Source organism: Carettochelys insculpta, chromosome 1, assembly GCF_033958435.1.
Source record: "Carettochelys insculpta isolate YL-2023 chromosome 1, ASM3395843v1, whole genome shotgun sequence".
Lineage (NCBI taxonomy): Eukaryota > Metazoa > Chordata > Testudines > Carettochelyidae > Carettochelys > Carettochelys insculpta.
Window position 1 is genome coordinate 220,327,501 of NC_134137.1, and position 20,884 is coordinate 220,348,384.

Sequence of the window (20,884 nt, forward strand, 5' to 3'; positions counted from 1 at the left end):
CTGCCACATTAGATGGTAGCATTTGACACCTACATAGTCTTTTGCGCTCACTTTTGCACTCATGTCACACCCTTTGTGCGCCTCAGTTTTCTCCATCCATAAAACAGGAACACTACTACCCTGCTCAACTTTGGAGATAAGGTGTTTATTTTTGGTAGTGTTTAATGAAGTGCTTTGCAAGCCTCAAATGTAAGGCACTGCAGAAGCACAAGATTTTCATTAATTGTTAGCACTATTGCTAGTCATTCTGGATACTGCAGTTAATAGGTTACCTTCTACCGGGGAGGTTGTGATTATACTTTGTGGTGTCATGAAGGATTTTTTTGCTTCTGTTGAGCAGTGTTGAATTGGGAACCTCCAAGTTGCTCTATAAAATGTTACACAACTGCTTCATGTATGCACAAGTCATGCATCTCTGTGTTTCAATTCGTGTCAGTTTATTTTGATTTAGAATAGGTGCTCATCCAGCACTCTAATTACTTTTACAATGAATTAAAATGGACAACATCAAGTGTAAGTTAACCAATAAATAATGGAGAGGCTATAATATCAACCAATTTATTAGCAACTGTTAATTATTTGTTGGTGTTATTACTTATGGAGTGTTATTTATTAGTAGTTGTCATGGACATAGTACCTAGAAGTCCCAAGTAGAGATCAGCCCAACTGTGCTACACACTGCACAAATTTGTCATGAAAGAGGCTCCTTTTTCCCAAAAGGCCAGCTTTATAAAGGTGCTTAGGCCTCTAAAGATACAAGACAGGTGCCTGCTGGGATTTGCAAAAGCACCTGTAGGTGTCTAAATACCCATAAAAATCTGACTCAAAGAGCATAGGCGGTCTGAGTATAGGATAAGAGACTATAGGTGAATTGCAACAACCAGGCAGGGAGAGCACATGGTAACAATGAGATCCATAATGAGCAGCAGTCACAGAAATTGCCAATCTGTTGCTGAGCATTTTGTCATTAATTATCATGGCTCAGGAGAAAAGTCTCAGAGGGGTAAACATGTTAGCTTGTTAGGGCTGAGGAGAGTTTAATAATTCACCACTTGGCAATTAAAGAGCTCTGCAATCACATCATATAGTTTTGTTCTCCCTCTGCCCATATTTTCTCCAAACAGCTGTGTAAAAAGATAGCTTCCTTTGTCATGTTGTTGTAACCATGCTGGTCCCAGGGTATGCAGTAGAAGATGGGTGAGGTCATCTCTTTTATTGGACCAACTTCTGTTGTTGAAAGAGACATGCTTTCCAGCTGTCACAGAGCTCTGACGATGTTGTTATCTTCTTTTCGGCTGTGTAGGAAAAAAAAAAAAAAAACAAAGACAATGGTCCTTTAAATGTAGGCAGGCAGAAAATCCAGGGCTAGTGTCTTGTTTAAACTCAGCCTCCCAGTTTGCTTTGGTAGATGTACCACATACTGGACACTGTTTCTTTGCCTCATGCCAATTCACTTTCTGAGTATTCAGAGCACACTGTGATTAAAACTGTGTGAATAACCGATCTTTCAAATTGCTGTCTTGTCTGAAAAATTGGAAAAACAAAAAATTGGTGTAGCACCAAAATGAAAGAGTTTGGAAATTTGTTGGTGAAATTAAAAGTTTTAAAAAATTGTATCAGATTGAATATAACATTTGGGCCGTGTCTACACTGGCCCAAAACTTTGAAATTGCCATGCAAATGGTCATTTTGAAGTTTACTAATGAAGCGCTGAAATGCATATTCAGTGCCTCATTAGCATTCTGGCAGCCGCGGCACTTTGAAATTACTGCGTCTCGTCCAGACGGGGGTCCTTTTTGAAAGGACCCCCAGAACTTCTAAATCCCATTATTCCGAACAGCAGATAGGAATAAGGGGATTTCGAAGTTGCTGGGGTCCTTTCGAAAGGGAGCCCCGTCTAGACAAGCTGCGCAGCAGCGAGCCACGGCAATTTCGAAGTTCGAATTTTTTTTTTGAAGTTTTGGGCTAGTGTAGACGTAGCCTTGGTTTTGAATAGGGGCATTTTAAAAACATTTTTATTTAAGAAATTCAATAAAATTTTGAAATGAAAAATCATAACATAGTGTTTGGAAAATCTTGAAATAAAAGTGTTGACTTTGGGAAATTTTAAATACTAGCCTTCCCAACCCCCCACTACAGAATACATAATTCAGCAAAACTGAAATGGAAAAAAATTATAGGAATAAGAGGATTTTGATGTTAGCGGGGTTCTTTTGAAAAGGACCCCAGTATAGACGAGCAGTGCGGGAGTGAACCGCAGCACTTTCGAAGCGCCACGGCCACTGGCATGCTAATGAGGTGCTGAATTTGCATTTCAGCACCTCATTAGTATTCTTCGATTTGGCCATTAGCATGGCCATTTCGAGGTTTTTACTAAGTGTAGACATGGCCATACAGTTTTCTTGAACTGAAAAGGAATTTTAGGAAAAGTATTTTGTATATTGGTGAAGGTTGGACCTCCCTGGCCCAGCACCCTCGGAACCTGAGCAATCCTGAAGGAAGGAGTTTGCCAGACCAGGGGAGGCCAAGCCATCATGAGCTGTCCCACTCTAGCCTCCAGCAGTTCCACATCCTAGGCCACCGCAGGCCCCGTGCTCTGGTCACCAGGGCTCCCTGCCCAGGGCCAGCAGTAGCTCTGCTCCCAGTAGGTGGGGCTGTTGGCCGATAGACCAGCTGAGCTCCCGGCTGCTGGTAAACTCTGTGGCTGGGGCTGTCTGGTCCAGCAACATCTGTGCATAGATGGTAGAATCACAGAATCACAGAACACTAGAATTGGAAGTATCGGAGGGGTAGCTGTGTTAGTCTGGATCTGTAACAGCAACGAAGGGCCCTGTGGCACCTTATAGACTAAAAGAAAAGTTTTGAGCATGAGCTTTCGTGAGCACAGACTCACTTCATCAGGTGCTGGTCTTGGCAGATTTCCAAGACCAGCATCTGATGAAGTGAGTCTGTGCTCACGAAAGCTCATGCTCAAAACTTTTCTGTTAGTCTATAAGGTGCCAAAGGACCCTTCGTTGCTGTCATAGAACGGGAAGGGCCCTCAAGAGGTCATTGAGTCCAGTCCCCTCCCTCACAGCAGGACCAAGCACCTTCAAGACCATCCCCCAGAGGTGCCTATCTAAACTGCTCTGAAATATCTCCAGCAATGGGGATTCCACAATGTCCCTAGGCAATTTATTCCCGTACTTAACCACCCTGACAGTTAGGAATTTTTTCCTAATGTCCAACCTAAACCTCCCTTGCTGCAGTTTAAGCCCATTGGTCCTTGTTCTACCCTCAGAGGCCACAGAGAACAATTTTTCTCCCTCCTCTTTGTAACCCTCTGGCTGTGTCTACACTAAGTCCCTACTTCAAAGGGAGGATGGTAAGTAGGTGTTGGGAGTTTATTAATGAAGTGCTGCGGTGCATATGCAGCACTTCATTAAGCAAATTCCCCACCCCCTCCCACAGCAACTCCAAAGTGTTAAACTTCGAAGTGCCGGCTTGCGTGTAGCCGTGGCTCACCTGCTGGTACTTCCAACTGCCTGGGCAGCTTCAAAGTCCCTTTACTCAAAATTTTGAGGAGTAAAGGGACTTTAAGTACCGGCAGGTGAGCCACGGCTACACGAAAGCCGGCACTTCGAAGTTTAACACTTCGGAGTTGCTGTGGGGGAGAATTTGCTTAATGAAGTGCTGCATATGCACCGCAGCACTTCATTAATAAACTCCCAACAACCTACTTACCATCCTCCCTTCGAAGCAGGGAGGTAGTGTAGACAAGCTCTCTTTTAGGTACTTGAAAACTGATATCATGTCCCCTCAGTCTTCTCTTTTCTAAACTAAACAAGCCCAGTTCTTTCAGTCTTCCCTCATAGCTCATGTTATCTAAACCTTTAATCATCCTTGAGGCTCTTCTCCGGACCTTGTCCAATTTCTCCCCATCTTTCTTGAAATGTGGTGCCCAGAACTAGACACAGTCCTCCAACTGAGGCCTAATGAGCACTGAGTAGAGTGGAAGAATGACTTCCCGTGCCTTGCTCTCAACACTCATCTTAATGTATCCCACAATCACATTTGCTTTTTCTGCAATAGCATCACACTGTTGACTCCTTTTTATCTTGTGCTCCACTATGACCCCTAAGTCCCTTTCCGCAGTCCTCCTTCCAAGACAGTCACTTCCCATTCTATGGCTACGTCTACACGTGCACCCAACTTCGAAATAGCTTATTTCGATGTTGCGACATCGAAATAGGCTATTTCGATGAATAACGTCTACACGTCCTCCAGGGCTGGCAACGTCGATGTTCAACTTCGACGTTGCTCAGCCCAACATCGAAATAGGCACAGCGAGGGAACGTCTACACGGCAAAGTAGCACACATCGAAATAAGGGAGCCAGACACAGCTGCAGACAGGGTCACGGGGCGGACTCAACAGCAAGTCGCTCCCTTAAAGGGCCCCTCCCAGACACACTTTCATTAAACAGTGCAAGATACACAGAGCCAACAACTAGTTGCAGACCCTGTATATGCAGCACGGACCCCCAGCTGCAGCAGCAGCAGCCAGAAGCCCTGGGCTAAGGGCTGCTGCCCACGGTGACCACAGAGCCCCGCAAGGGCTGGAGAGAGAGTATCTCTCAACCCCCCAGCTGATGGCCGCCATGGAGGACCCCGCTATTTCGATGTTGCGGGACGCGGATCGTCTACACGTCCCTACTTCGATGTTGAACGTCGAAGTAGGGCGCTATTCCCATCCCCTCATGGGGTTAGCGACTTCGACGTCTCGCCGCCTAACGTCGATTTCAACTTCGAAATAGCGCCCAACACGTGTAGACGTGACGGGCGCTATTTCGAAGTTACTGCCGCTACTTCGAAGTAGCGTGCACGTGTAGACGCAGCCTATATGTATGAAGCGGATTTTTTCTTCCTAGGTGGAGCACTTTGCATTTGTCCTCATTAAACTTCATCCTGTTTACCTCAGACCATTTCTCCAGTTTGTCCAGATCATTTAGAATTCTGGCCATATCCCCCAGAGCAATTGCAACCCCTCCCAGCTTGGTATCATCTGCAAACTCGATAAGCGTACTTCCGATGCCAATATCTAAATCGTTGATGAAGATATTGAATAGAACTAGTCCCAAAACAGACCCCTGCGGAACCCCACTTGTTATGTCCTTCTAGCATCACTGCGAACTATTAACCATCTGTCTGAGAATGGTTATCCAGCCAGATATGCACCCACCTTCTAGGAGCCCCATTTAAGTTGTATTTGCCTAGTTTATTTATAAGAAGATCAAGCGAGACCGTATCAAATGCCTTACTAAAGTCTAGGTATACCACATCCATCACCTCTCCCTTACCCACAAGACCTGCTATCCTGTCAAAACAAAACAAAAATTATTAGATTGGTCTGGCATGATTTGTTCTTCACACCTCCATGTTGCCTATCACCTTATTTTCTGCCAGATATTTGCAGATGAATTCCTTACTTACTTCCTCCATTATCTTTCCCAAACCAGACCAAACAAAGCCCAGGACCAGAGAGGTTCAACCTGTAGCTGTCTTTTTAATGCAACATAGCAACAAAAACAAGTTCTATGAAAAATGATAGATTCTCTTCTCTGGCCTCACATGGAAGGTCTTTTGAGCTCTTTTGTTTATAATTACAGCAGGGCTAATTATAATTATTATAAGAGATAATTTTGATGGGAGCCCCTCCCAGAATTTGGCAAGTGGTCAAGGGCTGCTCTTTTGCATGGTATTAGTGGAGGAAGGGCGGGGTCTGGGATGGAGGTTGAGTGCAGAAGGCTGCAACATGTGAGCCAGAGGGGAGTGTTGGAAAGGGTCCTTTGAGCACTGCCTATTCTTCAGACAGGCAGTTCCCATTGGCCAGAAACCAGCCAGTGGGAGCTGCAAGATTTTGTTGGGGGCGGGGCAGTGCATGAAGTCTCTTTCCCCGCTCCCCTGAGGCTCGCAGCTATGCACAGACAAAGAGAGGTCCGCAGCCAGCTTTTCTGAGCAGGGAGCAGGGGTGGGGCAAGCAGGAAGGCTGCCTGAGGCCGCCGCTGCACCTGCGGGCTAGATCCCCTGGCTTGGCAGGCCAGATCCAGCCCATGGGCCATATTTTTTCTGGCTCTGACCTACAGGAACCATGACAGAAATGATTCCTAAAGCCACTCTGGCCCAGCACTGTTCATTTATTCCCCTGCTGTCCCTTGTGCAGGAGGGCCCGTGACTGAGTGCACCTACTGCTAAGCCTCAGGCCAGACTGAACATAAGAACAGCCACAGAGGGTCAGACCAAAGGTCCAGCTAGCTGGCAGCAGCCAATGCCAGCTGCTTCGGAGGGAATGAGCAGAACAGGGCAATTATGGAGTGATCCATCCCCCTTGTTGGGGTTGGGCAGGGAGAAAGGGGCAGCAGAATTGCTGGGCCCCTGGGCAAGGTGGGGAGGGGTCAGCTCTGTGCTCCTGGGAGAGGTGAGGCCTCAGGTGGAATGGGCAAAGTTGGAGCAGCCACTGCATTGTGCTTCCCCTCCCCAGCTAGCCCTTCGCACCACCCGGGGCTCCAGCAGTGAATTAAAGGGCCAGGGCACCAGCCACTACCACTGTTGCAGTAGCAGGGGCCAGTAGCCCTGAGCTCTTTTGACTCACTGCATCCCTGGGCAGAGTTGCCCCCAGTACCCCCCTGCCATATCAGTGGGCCTGCCTATTGTCCCCTTTCAGCTTCTGGTCATCAGAGTCCAGGTACACCCAGCGCAATGGGATGCATCCCTGACCATTTTGGACAACACCCTTGATGCGGCTGGGCTCCATTAGCTCATCTCAGTCTTTTTCAAACCCTGTTACAGTTCTGGCCTTCCCAACATCGCCTGCCAAAGAGGTCCACAGGTTGACTGTGCGTTGGGCGAAGGCGTGAGAAACTTGACCATGGCTGATGCAACTGTAAGGACACCAAATTAGAATCTGCGTCTGTCAGAACAGGACCCACTCCCTACAAGTTTAGAGTACAGCCTGTGGGCCAGATTCTCCCACACAGGGTATCGGTAATTCATGTGGAGGCTAAAGGAGTTATTTATTGTTGTAATAAGCTTGCTCGATTGTTTTACCTAAACCAGGGTTCGACTGAAACGTTTGGGAAGCTTCGTTTGGGAGAACGGGATTTGTGCACATCATCTCCTCTTACTGAAACGGCAGGCTTTATATGAGCTTATGTTGTCCAGGAAGGTGCTGAGCATCACAAGATCCACATTTCCAAAGGAAGTCGGAAGTCTGGGACTGGGAGTTTGCTGGTGTCGCCCTGCAGTCTGGTGCCGGTGTGGCTGGCTGCAGCACTCAGACCAAAGAGCAGGGAGTGGTTAAATGCTGGAGGCTGTGTGTGAGCAGCAGAGGCAAATTAAGATTTATTGGGGCCCTTCGCACAAAGGACTCAGGGATTCCGGAATCGGGGGATCAGAGGGACTGTGCACACCCCTTTTTGAAATGGGCACAGCAGCCTCAGGCAAGCACGGAACGGCAGCAGCAGGAGCTGTGCTTTGTAGCAGGGGAGCTTGCTTCATCTTCCCCCCAAGGTCATGACCCCGGCCATGCCAGTAGATGGAGACAGGCTGTGGTGAGAGCCTCCCATGGAGCTTAGACTTCAGCTGGGAGACCCAGACCTATACCTACCCTGGGTAGCACACTCCGGGAGCAGGGATATGGGCTGGGGGCTGGTTTTCGACATCCAGTCCCCCCAGCCTAGAGTACTGGAGGGTCAGGGCAGTGTTCCCACTAATTGTTTCCATCCATGGGCGAAATAAATGTTGTTACGTGCACTGAGGCATGTGCGGATGTGCATCACCAATAGAAACTCTGCTGATTAGCCGGGCAGCACCTGAAACTCTCCTGGGAGGCCACCCAAGCACCCTGCTTACATCGAGCACTGGCCCAGGGCTCCCCAGTGTGGCCTGGGCTCCCTGTGTAGCTCTTAGTACAGCCTGGCTCTGGCTTCTGGCTGAACAGGGAGAAAGGCCCTAGAGGGAGAGGAGGAATAGAAGGGGTTTGGCCACGTTTCCAGTGCTGGTGGGCTCCCCACTTCTACACAGGTTTTCATACTCCTGAGGGGGCCCCCAAATTGGCCAAGGGTCCAAGCCCACTAGCCCTGTGGGGCAGTGAGTTAATTAATCCACCACTGGCAAGCAAGCAAGGAATGGTTGCGTTCACACCAAAGCAGTGTAAAGGGCAGCCAAGGTTGGAAAATTGAGGGGAGAAAGCTGTCCATCAGTCCAGATAATACGCTGGGTAATGCCACCACCACCACCACGACTGACGTACAGCTGCTAAGGACAATCCAATTTATTCCTTTTTCTGTTAGCAAACCCTCCTCTCTTGTTACTCATGTTTCCCTTTTAAGTGGTCCTGGAGTGACCTAGCTCTGAGCAGTCTCTCTTTGCCTCTGTGGTGGGGTTTAGCTTCGAACGCTCAGAGCCATGATATCAAAGGACAGGAACATTACTGGTTTCCACTGCAGAGAGGTGACTTTCTTTTCAGCCTAAAATAAGACACGTTTGCAAAGTGTTAGCAAGAAGCAACCACAGCTGAGTTTGCGGCAGGAAAAAGGCCTTCACAGGGGGGCTAGCAAGGCAAGGGGGGAGTTTTTCTGCACCTTTAAAAAAAGTACTGATTGTTTCTCAAAATTTCCACATGTCACACCATGACGCCCCTCTCATTGGGTGCAGGAAGTAAGCTGACCATTGAAAGACAGCATAAAAGCCCACTGAAAGGGGCTCTGATTCTTATTTTCTCCTCTGCTACACCAAGGAAGCCAACAACAATGAAACTCCACACAGTGAACATCCTGGTCATTTTCTGGCTTGGCATCTTTCCTCTCTGCACCGTAAGAGGTAAGTTTTCAACTGAATGAGAATATAGCAATAGTAAGCAATAGTAAGAATATAGCCTCGTAAGATCCATCTAAACCAGTGTTCCGTATTGGGCAGCGACCAATCCCCAACACATAGGAGGAAATGAGAAAACTGATATGAATGGTTATGGACTAACTTGCCTATAGGAGAAGCTTCTTCCGAATCTCTATGAACTGGTGGTTGGTTTATGCCCTGAAGTCAAGAGGGTCAACATCCCCTGCAAACTGCTGAACCTGACAAAAACATTGATCCATATAAATATCTATACTTTTATTTTTTTAATGTTACCGATATATTGTGGCAATGAGTTTCATAGGTGGATCATGCATTTTGTAAAAAACTTTCAGGAAGTTTCAAGGATGTTGCCTTTTCATTGTGTTGGTTGTGCTCTTCGTCTAATATTATGAAAACTGAGAACTCCCAGTTCACTTTCTATAGACTGTTCACTACCATATATACCTTAATTTTATTATAGCTGGTTTCAAAAGAGAACTGGATAAGTTACTGAAACATATGTAGAACCTCGTACATCCAGTGATATCCACAGCTATCCGCAGACGCCAATATCTGCAGATCATTTTTGTAGATCGTGATTTGGATGCCAATGTAAATTTTGTTACTCAGGCAGGGCTCTAAGGATAGGTCCTTCCATGACCATTAGCCAACATGGTTAAGGATGCAATCCCATGTTTAGGGCAACCCTTAGATTCTGACTATTGAAAACTGGGAGTGGAAAATGGGGCGGGTCAAAACATAATTGGGCTATTGTGTACTCTTTAATTGGGCTATTGTGATCTCTTCTCCTGAAGCTCTGATATGGACCTCTGACAAACTGGGTACTGGGCAAAATGGACCATGGTCTGACCCTGTATGGAAGCTCTTACGTTTATCATGTCACTTCTAATTTGTCTCCTCTCTGATCTATGTAGAATTAGCATTTTTATTCTCTCCCTTTATGGAAATCTTCCCAAGATCCTAGTAATTTTCATTGACTTTCTGTGGAATCCTTGTTTGTGCTAAATCCTCTTTGAGGTGGCATAGCTAGAAGTGAAGACAACATTCAAGACAATATGACACCATTAATTGCTACAATGAAATTATGATATTTTCAGCCTTATTTCTTATTGCTTTCTTAATAAGGTTTATGCTTTTGTTTGCTTGTTACAAGCATAGCTGTACAGCAGTCTCATTTTAAATTAACTATCCACGGCATCACTTAGATCTTTTTTCTATTGATCCTGAACAATTAATAGATTACGGGACACTTGTAATAGATCCTACTTATTGCAAAAGCTCAGACATCCATGCATGCACAAGCACATAGACAAATACGCAAAACAGATGCATGCAAATAAGAACAAAAAAACCACATGCCCCACCACAGTCATACCCAGTTGCAGGTAGAACCACAAGAATACACAAAGAAGAGTATAAAAAAGCATCTTCACAAAACTCCACAAACCCCACACGCAGCCCTTCCCCTTCACCCCACAAAATAAGCCACACTACACACCCAGAGTGCGCATCCCTGTACTGTGTGTTCATTTAGTTGCTCTTCCAAACCTGTGTCCTGGGCTGCGTAATTTGCCACTGAAACTTTGCATAAAAGGACTGTGTAGAGCTGGCAGTATGGTGGGGCTGGGGGAAGAGGTGGGGCAGGCGTCCAGGATCTCATGTGGTAGCCATGTTAAGTGATTCTGTGGATGTGAGCAGCTGGGAGGAAGATACAGAACTTTCCAGAGCCCCACAGAAGGAAGAAGAGAGAGGAAAAGTGAAGCATTTTTTTTCTTCTCTATAGTGAATTGTCTTCAAACTGTGTTTGACTTTTGTAAAATTTTAAAAGGAACAGAGGGAGACAAAGATAGTGAAGCACTGCTACATAACCGGTTAGGACAGAAATTGAAGAGCGATGGACCCAAATGAAACCGCAGAGGCAATTTAGGAAGGCAGAATGTAATCACTGTCTGCACTGGAATTTGGCCAGGACATTTATTCTTACAACAATTGTCTCGGGTATTTAATGAGCTCAGATGTTCAAGAGCTTGGTTGTACAGCTCTAGGTCAGAAGCATCCTTAGGAAAAGGTGCCATACGTACACCTAGAGATAGTTCAACTGTAATTTAACATGCAATGATTTCCAGTTACTGTAAAGAATGACCATTTAGCAATAACTTACAATCTATTTTTTCCCCTGTAGGAAGCATTGCGAGTCAAATCACGTCCAGAAGCTCCTGTATAGACCTGGCAACGCAGAAGCTGGACATCAGAAGTCTTGCTAGTTATGAGAGGCAGCACATACCAGTAAAGGCTGTGATGTAAGTATCTGGACCTCTCTTCAAACTTAGTTCGAAGCACATGCTCCTGCTAGCAGGAGAGAAGGGGCAGGGGCAGCTGAGACTCACAACAAGCATGCGGGCCTTAAATTGGACCCCGAGTACTAGTGAAGGGAATTCTGTTATTTCTAGCATTCAGTAACTGTTAGTGGGTGAACCTCAGAAGGGGGGAGGGTTTTCAGACGAGCAGCCACAAATGGGACTGAAAAGACAAACCTTTTTGATCAAGTGATTGAGAGGAAATCTTGCAAACAGCAAGAGCTGTTGGAGTGGCAGGTGGCAGAATACCAAAGGGAGCTGCCAATCATCAGTGAGGTACGTGGAATTGAGCGATGGGAGGGGAACTCACAGAAGAGCTAAGGGTGATTACGCCTCCTGCTTGAGGCTGCGGCCTGTCCTCTAGTCTCATGAGCCCACATTTTGGTTCTTCTGGGATAAATTTAGGGGCCAAATTTTCAGGTACTTTCCCCACCTCTGGTACATACACACTCACACATGCCGTGTCGATGTCCATATCATACAACGGGACCAATTCATTACTGGCTTTGCCACTCCTCAGTGATGCAACCTTCGCACACGCTGGTGGACAAGCCCTTTGTATCACACCACATCATCGCATATGCCATAAAATAGAAACGTGCACAAGGACTTGGTTTGGACACCAGACTTTTAATGGCAGCCTGGCTTTCCTTTTCTTCCTCTGCAGGTTCATCACCAAAAATGGCATCAAGATTTGCGTTGAGCCTGATCTTAAATGGGTGCAAGAAGCCATAAGACACCTGGACAGAAGACCTATCTTCGGAAGACCCACAAACAAGGCCAAGCCCAAACGCAAGCCCAAATCCAAACCTAAACCCAAGCCCACATCCAAAGCCAATTAACTAAATGGGTACACTCCAGTCAAATCCTCAGCAACTCCTTGTAAAGTCTTCTAGCTGTTAATTGGAAATAAAGTCTCTGAACTAACATAGGCTCATAGGAATCCATTCAGCCTTAGGGTCACGCTGACTGAGAATCATTCCATCTTATTGCTGGACTTTTCTGCACTGTTGCAGGTTTATTTTTCAAAATGTTCATTACTAATTATTTATTACTGTGTGCAGGCTTCCCACCTCCTCCCTCCCGCTAGCTGTCCTTTCCAATTGTATAAACGTACAAACGTGCAGACAAAACTACTTTAGAGGGGGGCTTGATTAGCCTGTGGAACTCACAGCCCAGGGAAGTCAGTGTCAGACACTGGGGATGGATTTTAAAAAGGGTCTGGGCAATTTTATGCTAATGAATAACTATACAAGCTATACATTAGAAACCCTCCTCGTCCAGGGCATCACCTGATAACTGCAACATTCAGGAGGGAATGAACTAGACGCATTGGGCCTAATTCTTCTCTCATTTGTAACAATGCAAATTCCTTAGGACAGGCCTTTCTCTCCCGATGTAAGTGATGGGCAGTCTAGAGAATGCACCTTGATGCAGATTTACACCAGTGGACTTCTGTGAAGTTACTCCTTGTTTATGTTGGTTTGAGCTCGTGCAGAGCCAGTTGCTTTCTTTTTGTCTCTGCATGCTCCTGAAGCAACGGAAGACAGCCCCGATGCCAATCCTGTATACCAATCTCTTATTCTCTATTTAGTGGAGAGCTCTGATCAAGGGACTCAACACTATTTGGTGTCAATATAAATAGCATGTTAGAGAGGACTGAAATTCTACCAACTGTGATGTCTTTGACATGCCCTGTAAATGAATAAATTTCTTGCACAGCCGTAGCCAAATGGTACGTGAGTTTGTTTGCATGTGACTTGCATGGAGATCACACCATGGGGGTATGGAGGTTACAACACAAATCCAAGTTTTATTGTCAGTCTCGGGGAAATTGCTTTCCTGACACGATGTGCTGCCACCTTCAATCACTGACAGTTCATAGAAGGAATTTGCATCCACGTTTATCATATACTCTGTATCCCTATATGGGTTCACATCACTTCTGCCCTGCAATTCCCTTGTTTAGTTAACACTGTAGAAAACACTCTTTCCCTACCTCTCATTCTGTGTCACCGAATAGCCTAGAACAGAGGTTTTCAAATGGGTGGGGAGAGGCACATCCTTCTGAGAGGGAGCACAGAACGTGCTGCTGTGGGGTGGAGTAGGAATTAGTATGACTTGCAGGGAAAAAAGCGTTGTGCACATTTTACCTATAGCAATACACCACCTTCACTTTTTCACTGACCACAGCTCTCCTTCAGCGCTGAGTGCCCAGCCAGCAGCTGCTGCCTTCTGGCTGTCTAGCTCACAAGGCAGTGCCATCACCAGCAGCATATAAGTAAGGGTGGGAATGCTATCCCACGTCACACTTATTTTGCCTCTGCTGCGGGTGGCGGTGCTGCCTTCAGAGCAGGTGTGACAGTCGGTACCTCCACAGTCACGTTTTGCGCTATGTTTCGTTTATGCTAAGTTTTTTAAAAAAGAATGCTTTCTGAGGCACGATTGAAAAAAATAATAACCTGCTAAACATTACAGTCCCATCAAAGCACGCATGGCAACACTGTATATACAGTTACAAGATTCTATAAGATTCTATGGTAAGGTGCTATCAAGAAGTTACAATTCTGGGGAACACCCACATGCCAGTTCATCAGAGATGGAAAGGATACGCAACAGCCCACCCCGGAGACTGTTTGAGAGCAGGCCAGGAGAGACTGATCTCACAAAGAAGCAGTGTAAAAGGCACCACCGGTTCAAGAGCTTAGGGGACACAGCTATCCATCAGTCCAGATCGTGGCCTAAGTTATGTCCCAGCTAGGCAGCTGGAGAGGAGCGTCTGCTGATGGCTCAGCTCCACCAGCAGCAGTGGGGAAGCAAGGGAGGCATACTGTGCAATCAAATAAGTCTAAGCCCACTGGCCCAGAAGGGAAAAGGGAATTGCAATAGCTCTTAATCAGAGATGGAAAAAATATGGCCTGCAGGCTGAATCTGGCCAGCCAAATCACTGGATCTGGCCTTCCACCAGCCTGCAGCCCAGCAGGACCCTTGTGTCTACTGTGTCCTCACATGCTACTTGAAGAGGTGGGCTGCTGGGGTCATGTGCTCTCTGCAAACTGCGCGACCCTGGGGAGGTGCTTTGCATGCTGCCCCCACCTCCAGCACAATCTTGCAGCTCCATTGGGCCAGAAACCGGCCAATGAGAGCTGACTAGACTGTACTTGCAGGTGCTGGCAGCATGTGGAGGTCCCTGCCCAGGGATATGTGGTGGTCAGTGAGGCACATGGCCCCTGGGGCCGGCAGCTTTGAGCAGTGTTTGGGAGTACAGAAATCAGGGAGCCTGCCTAATGGTCCTGCTGGGCTGCTGGCTGGGAGCCACCGAAGGTGAGCTCCTCCTGGCCAGAGCCTGCCTCTGGAACTCCACCCTCTCCCTCTCCTCTGCCCTCTGCCCTACCCCACCGCCACACCCGTGCCCCAGGTCACCATCCAAATCCCTATACCCCTCTCCTGCACCTCTCCCCCAGGTCACAACCTCCTCTTGTCCCAGGCCACAACCCAAACTCCAATGCCCTGCCCAGGTCACAACCCCCTCCTTCACCCAAACTCCCTCCCAGACCCCACTCTCCCGCCTGCACTCCAATCCCCTGCCCCAAGCTCCCTTCTGCAGCCAGCCTCTGTCCCAGAGTTCACCCTCCTTTAATATCATGGCAGTGTGTGGCCCCTGACCCCTTACCAAATACTTGGAGTGGCCCCCAGCAAAAATGACTGCCCACCCCTGCTCTTGATTGTCCAACAAGCAGGCCTGAAAAGGAGGCCATTGCCCAGAGATAGAGGAGCGGGCTGAATATCTTTCTGCAATTCTGCCTTAGCGCCAACACGGTCTAGTTTGCTTCCACTACACAGAACCGTGTCTGTTCTGCACTCTCAGCTAAAACTGCCATTTGGTGCCTACTGGAAAAACTGCTGCATCATCAAGCTGTAATCATCCAACCGCTGTATGCTGAGCTGCCTGCCAAGAGAGGCCGGACTCAGACAGCCCAGCTGGCAGCAGCACGGAGCAGTCAGACTCCAGAAGTGCCCTGCACTCCCCTCAGCTTTGCACCCCAGCTCTCGTTGCCTGTGTGCATCGTAGGCAGTGGCAGAGTAACATAAGGACAAAAGGGGCAGTTGCCCCAGGGCCCCCAGGCATGAGGGGCCCCCAGGCTCCTTAATTCCATTTTCTTCAAACAATTCACCTTAATGGAACAAAAGAAATGTGTCATGTCAATCTTATTTTAAAATTAAAGTGTGATTTTATGATGCATCATGAGAAATAATAAGTATGAATAGATTTTAAAGCATAAATCATGCCACATGAATAATTTCAAATACGGGGGGTGGGGGGCTGTGACTGTTGTCCCAGGCTCCCACCTGTTCTTAACCTGCCCCTGATCAGAGGGTGAAATCTGCTAGCTACATGCTTCTTACTGCTCAGAGATATCTTTATCCTCATTGCATAGTACCTTGTACAGGTTGAACCTCTCTAGCCCAGCATGATTTTAGTTAGGTGGATGACCACTTATCCTGGGTGTGGCCAAGTTTCCTGTTTGTTTCCAGCCACCAGTCCTGGCTGGCTGTGCTCTGTGCTGTCATTTAGCTGTAATTTACCCCTCAATGTCTTCTAAGAGCCCAGTCAGCAGTGGAAGTGTTGACAATGCTGCTAGATATATTGACCTCCTGTGGACCAGCAAATTCTCTCGTTTGGCACCAGTCAGTGCTAGACTAGAGTGGTTCAACTTGTAGTACACCAGAATCAGCCTGGTTGAAGTGTATCTAAAAAGCGTGTTTGAGAATGCCACCGTTTGGTGCTACACTAAATAGTTTATCATCTATATATGATTATGTTACATATGCGGTTACTATTAATGATGCATTTGAGTATTAGCAATGTTTATTTAATAATCTGTACATGCTAATTATACTTAATCAATACATACTCTTTACCATTCACTGTAGCAGTGACAGTGAGAATCAAGTACTAAATGAGGTTCCTGGTCCAAGTCAGCTGTCCCTGGCAAGTCATTAATCCTCACAGACTGGCCTGCTGTGCCTTGACTGCAGTTTAATGAAGGACTGCTCACACCAGTCCATATGCTGCCTCTTGCCTTTTCCCAGAGCCAGCTTCAAATGCTTCCACCTCCGTTCCAGGCGCGCCTTTATGGCTCATAACAAACAATGACTTTGCCCCGCGTTAGCTCTCTTGAGCCTCTCCGGGAGCTTCATAAAGGTCAAGGGGCTGATCCCTGTTTTATGGAAGTGATTGAGGGCTGGAGTGTAGCATTACACCGCCCCACGAGCAGACCAGGGAGGGAATCAGAACTGCGAGAGACACGCTTTTACTCCCCTTTAGTCCCCCGGCCCTAGTGGGGAGGTAGTAGATGAATCCCCTCCCCATGCCCGCACAGCTGCTGTACTGGGGGGAGGGGGAGTGCCATCTCACCCCCCATTTCCAGCTTGACCTTCTCTCTATCTCCCCAGTAGGATGGGAAGTAGCCTCCCCTTTCTCCTACCATGTGACCTGTCACCCAGGTATCTTCTGCAGGGGAATGTGGCAGGATTTGGTACCATTTTCTCTCCTATGCTCAGGTGAAAGGTCAGGTCACAATCCTGCCCTAAGTGACTCACCTTGGTTACATAACTAGTTAGCAGTAACTCCTAGCCCTAGCCCCTGGCTGCTAACCCTACACACGCTTACTGGCACCAACACACCAGTACCAGGGAACGCCTCTGGACGTATAGCAATCCACTCACCCGCAGTCAGTCACCACACGTGAAAAGGTCATCCTGCTCCTGCCTAGGTAAATACTGGCACTGTGCAGGAATCCTGCACAGGAGCAGCTCTTCTAAGCGACCGCAGGACTGAGGACAGAAATGCCGGGCCCCCGGGGAAAGAAAGAGCCTCCTGGAAGGCGCGGGGCGGCAGGAAGAAGGGGCAGGGCCTCAGGCTTCCCTCCCCATGCCAGCCCTTCAGTGTCACCTGGGGCACTGGTGGCTATTTAAAGACTGTGGAGTTCCAGCCGCTGCTGCAACTGTGGTACTGGCAGCAGCCGCTGGGAACCCTGGGCCTTCTTCAACTGCTGTGCCCTTTGCCTTCCACTGAGCATACCAATGTCAGCGGCATTGAGTCAGAGCCCTGGTTCAATGGGGCTGCTCCTCACCTGAAGTAAATTAGCAGAGCTCCACTGACTTCAACATTTCCAGCGTCCTGCATGGTGAGTAATTCGTCTAACTATAGCACAATCTGCTTCTTTTTGTAATCATTTGTTTTGGAATTTAGCAACCATGGGGTGAAAAAGATACATACCAACCAGGAGCAGTAACCAACATGCCTTGAAAACAAATGTGAAACCATTCAGTAGCCAAGTCCTTCTATAACCATTGATGCTCTGTTACTTTGGATGCTGATTAATCAGGCATATTACATCAGTGCCTAAGGACAACCAATCAAACATGGAACTCACTGTGTGCCCCAAGGCCACAGAAGGTCTCTGCCCCAAGGAGCTTATAACCACACTAGACATGGGTGGGGAATGGTTACGAATACACATTGATGGCTGTGTTATTTGGCCAATGAACTTTTTTTTTTGAGTCCTAGTTTATGCTGTCTGTTTTGGAATGTTTTCATTGTTTTGTGTCATAATAAGGTAACCGTTCTGCCTCGTGCTTTATGCGGAGAAGGTTTGATAAAGTTACGATGCAGTCTTGCAGAGAATAATACAAACTGAAATGACACATTGATCAAGCAAAATTGTCTCTCTCCCTCTCCGCCAGGGTTCCCACTAATATTTTCCATATGTGGGCAGAATTAATGTTGTTAACGTGCACCAAGGCATGTGTGGATGTTCAGCACTAGTAGAAACACATGCTGCCCACTGTAGCTGGCTGTGGATGCTCTGCTAATCCACTGGGCAGCACCCAAATCTCTCCTGGGTGGCCACCCCAGGGCTCGGCTAACAGGGAACACGGCTCCCTATTCCCTGTAGCAATGCAGATTGCAGTCTTTGGAGAGGAAAGAATCTTATTCCCTATCATGGCAGAATAATTCAAGTGATCAGGCTCAGTGTAAGGGTAACTGTACGAAATGTAAAGTCCTGTGCTGCCCAGAAGTTCAGACTAGGTGATTTCTGGTCTCAACCTCTGTGACTCTGTGAAAAGCAACTTCCACATGCTCTATAGCCTAGTTACTCATTTAAACATTCACCAGTGAGCAGTGTAGGCTTTGGATTGTAGCAATCCAGTTCCAGCTGACTTCAGCCCAGAGGGATCGACCTTGCCTACACAGCTCAGTGATGGAGGGAAAGAGAATCGAGTTCAAACAAGCAAAAGTCAAGGTCTGGGCCTTGATGATACAGCAGTTGTGCCTCAGAGGCCCTTCACAGCATGCTTAGGCCAAGGAGCCAGTTCGAACTGGAGCTTATCAGGACAGGGAGTTGGTGAACTGGAACATAAGCAGCTCATTATCAGCAGCATGTACCAGGCCAAAGTAGCCTGCTGGCTTCTAGGTATGGAGAAAGAAATTATTTTCAAAGCTGGTAGAGTAGAAAATTAAATCTACAGAACAAAGCATGTGTAGAAAACCTCCTTCCAGACCAGCTGTGGGGGAGTGTTGGGCGCCAAGCCATTATTTGATATGAGCGTTCATTATATCAAGTGCTGAATTACCAGGAATCCCATTCTTCACATATTCCCAGAGCTGAGTATAATATTCAGACTTCTGACTCTTGCAGTGGCAGAATCATGCTACCCTCCATTGATGGCTTTGATGCTCCGTTACTTTGGATGCTGATTAACTAGGCTTATGACAGCAGTGCCTAAGGAGCTATTTAGATTACCCCTGCTTGAAACTGGTGAACTGCAGAAGTACTTTGCCCATCTCTAGGAGAGGCTGCAGCTACTCCAGTGACCAGGCACCAATATCTGACCTCTCCAGCATAGAGAAGGCCTACTAAACAAATGACTGACCTACAGAGCAAAGTTGGGATTGGTAAGTATGGGGCAAACTATTCTCAGACCCATCAGAAAGTTTCCACTTACAATCCCATAACACGTGCACAAGTTCTACCTTGTCATTTGACTCCTGCAGAACTCCCAGTGGACACCCTGTGACCCACAGCACCACAGAGGTTTTTTCCTAATGGCCCACCAATCCAGCCTCTCTCTACATGAGTCTAAGGCATTTATCAGAATGGCATCTCATCTGCTCCAGGGACATTGTTCTGTTCCTTCTCCATGAGTGAATCAACCATTGTGAAAGAGCAGCATTAACTGTTCACACAAAACAAAAAAGCAGTAAAGTAGCACTTTAAAGACTAACAAAATAATTTATTAGGTGAGGTTTTGTGGGACAGACCCACTTCTTCAGACCATAGCCAGACCAGAACAGACTCAATATTTAAGGCACAGAGAACCAAAAATAGGAATCAAGGTTGACAAATCAGAAGAAAAATGATCAAGATCAGCAAATCAGAGAGTCGGGGGGAGGGGGCGGGGAGAGTCGAGAATTAGATTAAGCCAAGTTTGCAAAAGAGCCCCTATAATGACCCAGAAAATTTGCATCCTGGTTCAAACCATGTGTTAATGTGTTGAAATTGAATATAAAAGAGAGTTCAGCAGCCTCTCTTTCCAAAGTAGTGTGAAAATTTCTCTTCAGTAAGATGCAGACTCTTAAGTCATTAACAGAATGGCCCACTCTATTAAAATGTCAGCTGACCAGTTGTGGATCAGGAGTGTTTTTATGTCTGTTTTGTGCCCATTAACTCTTCGTCTAAGAGAGTTTGAAGTCTGACCAATATACAAAGCATCTGGGCATTGTTGGCACATGATGGCACATATGATGTTAGTTGAGGAACATGAGAATGTGCTCATGATTCTGTGACTAACCTGGTTAGGTCCAATGATGGTATCCCCGGAATAAATATGTGGACAAAGCTGGCAGCGGGCTTTGTTGCAAGGAAAAGTCCCAGGACTGGTGTTCAGTCCTGGGAAATTTTTTTTCTGATTTGTCAACCTTTATTAGTATTTTTGGTTCTCTGTGCCTTAAATATTGAGTCTGTTCTGGTCTGGCTATGGTCTAAAGAAGTGGGTCTGTCCCATGAAAGTTCACCTAATACATTATTTTGTTAGTCTTTAAAGTGCTACTTGCCTGCTTTTTTGTTTTGATAGTATATAGACTAGCACAACTCCGTCTCTGTTACTGTTCACAGAAAAACGTGCACACTTAATGTCACTCAGAGTTATTCATATCTGTTGAGTTTTCTCAGCTAACACTTTCAGCTACTTCACTTTTGTCCTCTGCCCCTGTTCTTTGGAGCTTTGGAGTGCCAGGCATGAGACTGGTGATTCAGAATGATATTCATAAAATACCCTGAGTTCGTGCTATGTCCAAGCCTCTTTTCCATACCTGATTTAGATAGTTTGGGCAGGCACCTGAACTTTGGATGTCTATTTTATTAAATAACAAATAATAAACACAATAATAACATTGCCATTTAAAGGAACTTTCTGACTTTTTCACAGTTCAATCCTTGCTACTGTTGTTGCATGCAGACGTAAAGCTCTGAAGCCTTTTATGTCCGCGTGCTGGTTTTTTATGTATTGAGGGACTCAGTCAGTGTGCGTCTGTTTTGGTCATAGACCTGATGCAGCCTGTAAAACT

The 20,884-nt window shown here is 46.7% G+C and overlaps 1 protein-coding gene and 1 long non-coding RNA gene across 2 annotated transcripts in view; both read left to right on the forward strand.

The window, feature by feature from the left end:
• The first annotated feature begins 8,783 nt into the window (after positions 1–8,783).
• On the forward strand, positions 8,784–12,977 carry LOC142007026 (monocyte chemotactic protein 1B-like). The gene is made up of 3 exons (XM_074983545.1): positions 8,784–8,857; positions 11,076–11,193; positions 11,918–12,977. The coding sequence occupies exons 1-3, from the start codon at positions 8,788–8,790 to the stop codon at positions 12,090–12,092; spliced, it is 363 nt and encodes a 120-aa protein (XP_074839646.1). The 5' UTR covers positions 8,784–8,787; the 3' UTR covers positions 12,093–12,977.
• A 4,299-nt stretch (positions 12,978–17,276) lies between these two features.
• The window catches only part of LOC142007027 (uncharacterized), a 34,742-nt gene continuing 31,134 nt past the window's right edge, over positions 17,277–20,884 (forward strand). The window contains exon 1 of the long non-coding RNA XR_012643885.1: positions 17,277–17,441. This is a non-coding gene — a long non-coding RNA (uncharacterized LOC142007027). The remainder of the gene's footprint in view (positions 17,442–20,884) is intronic.

Excerpts from the sequence above, each read along its gene's own strand:
- LOC142007026 (XM_074983545.1), top strand. The coding sequence starts at position 8,788 with ATGAAACTCCACACAGTGAACATCCTGGTCATTTTCTGGCTTGGCATC. Across the intron at positions 8,858-11,075 it reads TCCTCTCTGCACCGTAAGAG|GAAGCATTGCGAGTCAAATC; the intron begins GTAAGTTTTCAA and ends TTTCCCCTGTAG. Across the intron at positions 11,194-11,917 it reads ATACCAGTAAAGGCTGTGAT|GTTCATCACCAAAAATGGCA; the intron begins GTAAGTATCTGG and ends CTTCCTCTGCAG.